General features: G+C 56.1%; 1 protein-coding gene across 4 annotated transcripts in view; it reads left to right on the top strand.

Annotated features, from left to right (window-relative positions):
• FBXO44 (F-box protein 44) overlaps window positions 1-3,099 on the top strand; it is a 6,963-nt gene that overhangs the window by 3,094 nt on the left and 770 nt on the right. For 3 of the 4 annotated variants that reach the window (XM_008048791.1, XM_008048790.1, XM_008048792.1), the window contains 2 exons: window positions 9-144; window positions 2,334-3,093. In XM_008048791.1, the coding sequence (XP_008046982.1) occupies window positions 9-144; window positions 2,334-2,477 (280 nt within the window). In that variant the 3' untranslated portion in view covers window positions 2,478-3,093. Of the gene's footprint in view, window positions 1-8; window positions 145-2,333; window positions 3,094-3,099 lie in introns of those variants that run through there. The other variant, XM_021707898.1, reaches the window with a different exon arrangement.

A 3,099-nucleotide genomic window follows, 5' to 3' on the forward strand; every position in this document is an offset into this window, starting at 1 on the left:
CCCCGCAGGTTCGCAGCCAGGCCAGACTGCGGGTCCAAGTACCAGCTGTGCGTTCAGCTCCTGTCATCCGCGCACGCGCCTCTGGGCACCTTCCAGCCAGACCCGGTGACCATCCAGCAGAAGAGCGATGCCAAGTGGAGGGAGGTGTGTGGGCCTGGGAGGGGCGGGGCGGCGGCCAAGCTCAGACCCAAGCCCTACTTTTCCTCACCTGGGCTTCCTCTGCTGTCAGCTTCACTTTCCTCATCTGTGGAATGGGTACAATGGTTCCTCCTCTAGAGATCTCTGAAAGAAGTCAGTGGAACGATGCTGGTCAAGGCAGTCCAAAAAAATGTCCAGAAAAGTTGACTGTTACTAATCACTAGCATCAATTATTACTATTTCCTAGACTGAGGTCAGCAAATATTCTCTTAAAATGGCAGAGACAGGCCAGGTGTGGTGGCTCATGCCTGTAATCCCAACACTGTGGGAGGCTGAAGTGGGAAGATTGCTTGCACGCAGGAGTTCAAGGTCAGCCTGGACCACAAAGCAAGAACTTGTCTCTATTTAACAAAAAAAAAAATTTGCCGGGCTCAGTGGCTCAGCCTATAATCCCACGCCTTTGAGAGGCTGAGGTGAGTGGATTGCCTGTGCCCGCGGGTTCGAGACCCGCCTGGGCAGCGAGACTTCATCTCTACCATAAATCAAAAATCAGTCGGGCGTGGTAGCGCGCGCCTGTAATTCCGGCTACTCGGAAGGCTGAGGCGGAAGGATCGCCGGAGCCCAGCAGGTCGAGGCTGCGGTGGCCGGGAGCGGCCACTGCACTCCAGTCTGGGCGACAGAGTGGGACTCCAACTCAAAAATAAAATAAAATAAGGTAAAATAAAAAATAAAATTTTGCTGGGCGTGGTGGTGTGCACCTGTAGTCCCAGCTACTTGGGAGGCTGAGGCAAGAGGATCGCCTAAGCCCAGGAGGTCAAGGCCAGCCTTGATGGCGCCACTGTACTCCAGCCTGCACGACCATGTGAGATATCAACTCCAAAAAGAAAAAAAAAGGCAGATCCAAATACGTGAGGTCTGGCCGGGGGCTGTGCTGCAGGCCACACTGTCTCTATCACAGCCGCCCAGCTCTTCAAGACTGCTGTGTGAGAGCAGCTTTAGACCGTATGTAAACAAATGGATATGGCTGTGTTTCAATAAAACTTTATTTGCAAAACAAGGCAGAGAGGCCACAGGCCATAGTCTGCCAACCCCTGATCTAGACCAGCCCTGCCCTGTAGAACTTTCTACAGGGATCGAAAGGGGCTGTGTCTGCACCACCCAGTGAGGTGACCAACAGCCACATGCGACTATTACACACTTACGAAGAACCAATCCCTAGTATGGCTGAGTATCTGACTTTTTTATTTTGCCTAATTTTTTTTTGCATGTTCTCACTCTATCACCCAGGCTGGAGTGCAGTGGCACGATCACGGCTCACCGAAACCTTGACCTCCTGGGCTCAGGCGATCCTTCTGTCTCAGCCTCCTGAGTAACAGGGACTACAGGCATGCACCACCACACCCAGATAATTTTTAAAATTTTTTTGCAGAGACGAGGTCACGCTATGTTGCCCAGGCTGGTCTTGAACTCCTGGCCTCAAGCAATTCTCTCACCTTGGTCTCCCAGAGTGCTGGGATTACAGGTGGGGGTGAGCCATTGTGCCCCGCCATCTATTTCACCTAACCTTTTTCTTTTTTTGAGTTGGAGTCTCATTCTGTCACCCAGGCTGGAGTGCAGTGGCAGGCTCACAGCCACCGCAGTCTCGACCTGCTGGGTTCAGGTGTTCCTTCCACCTCAGCCTTCCAAGTAGCTGGAACCACAGGCATGTGCCACCACGGCTGGCTAATTTTTGATTTATTGTAGTGACGCAGTCTCACCAAGTTGCCCAGGCTGGTCTTGAACCCCTGGACTCAGGCAGTTCTCTCGCCTTCGCCTCCCAAAGTGCTGGGATTACAGGCATGAGCCACCACACTGGCTATTTCACCTGAATTTGATTGAACTTAAATAGCCACTTGTGCCTGTGATGACCATCGTGAACATCCTCAGGCAGCTTGCGGTTTCTTTTAGTTCCTGTGAGCCACATGATCATCCTGTGGAAAGGACCGTACGGGATTCTGCTCCATTTTACAGATGAAGAAACTGAGGCTTGGGGCGGGGGGATGACCTGCCCCAAGTCACAGAGCAAGGATTAGAACGCCATTCTACTGAATCCAGAACTCAGCCCCTTCCTGGCTCCCCTCCTCAGACAGTGCCACGCTCAGGGTCAGCTCCCCTAACCTCTCTTCCCCCACCTCCCCACCTGCTCCTCACCCCAGGTCTCCCACACGTTCTCCAACTACCCGCCCGGCGTCCGCTACATCTGGTTTCAGCACGGAGGCGTGGACACTCACTACTGGGCCGGCTGGTACGGCCCGAGGGTCACCAACAGCAGCATCACCATCGGGCCCCCACTGCTCTGACACCCCCTGTGCCCCCAGCTGCTGATCCCTAACTGGTAAACTGCTGTCACAGAAGGGCCCGGCTTGGGAAGGGAAGGCAGGGGCCAGGCGTCCCCGGACTTCTGGGGAATGCACCCTTGCCCTAGCCGCCTCTGCCTTGGGGAGGCCGTCGTTTGGGCAGCCATCCCATGCCACGGGGCCAGCTTTCCACCCAAGGTCTCGGCCTGCATGGGCCCCACCGGAGAGGGAGCACCTAAGGCTGGGGCTCCCTCAGGCGCCTCCGAGAGCGTCCCCAAGCTCGATGTCACCCAGATCTCGGTCTCTCCAGCCCCTTCCTGGAATCTTTCTCCCTGTGTTCTTTGGGGCCCTTGGGTAGGGCAGATGCAGGGAGGTGACGGTGTGACTCAGACTCGGGAAGCAGGAGGCAGGCTCTGTGGGCTGCCGGGCCCAGTTCTGCCCAGGTTTCTGGCTCCGCTGGTCTGCTCAGAGGGGTGGCTTTGGCGCAGAGGCTCCAGCCCGGTCTGAGATGGGCAGACCCAGGGTGGGGTGGGGCCCAGGCCAGGGACAGACGGTCCTCACGGTCAATGAAGCCCCAGAAGTCAGAATGGTGCCCCTGGGGGCAAGGCTCCCGGAGGACCCAGGG

The sequence above is a fragment of the Carlito syrichta genome, unplaced genomic scaffold, assembly GCF_000164805.1.
Source record: "Carlito syrichta isolate Samal-C Ts95f unplaced genomic scaffold, Tarsius_syrichta-2.0.1 Scaffold126707, whole genome shotgun sequence".
NCBI classification, from domain to species: Eukaryota; Metazoa; Chordata; class Mammalia; order Primates; family Tarsiidae; genus Carlito; species Carlito syrichta.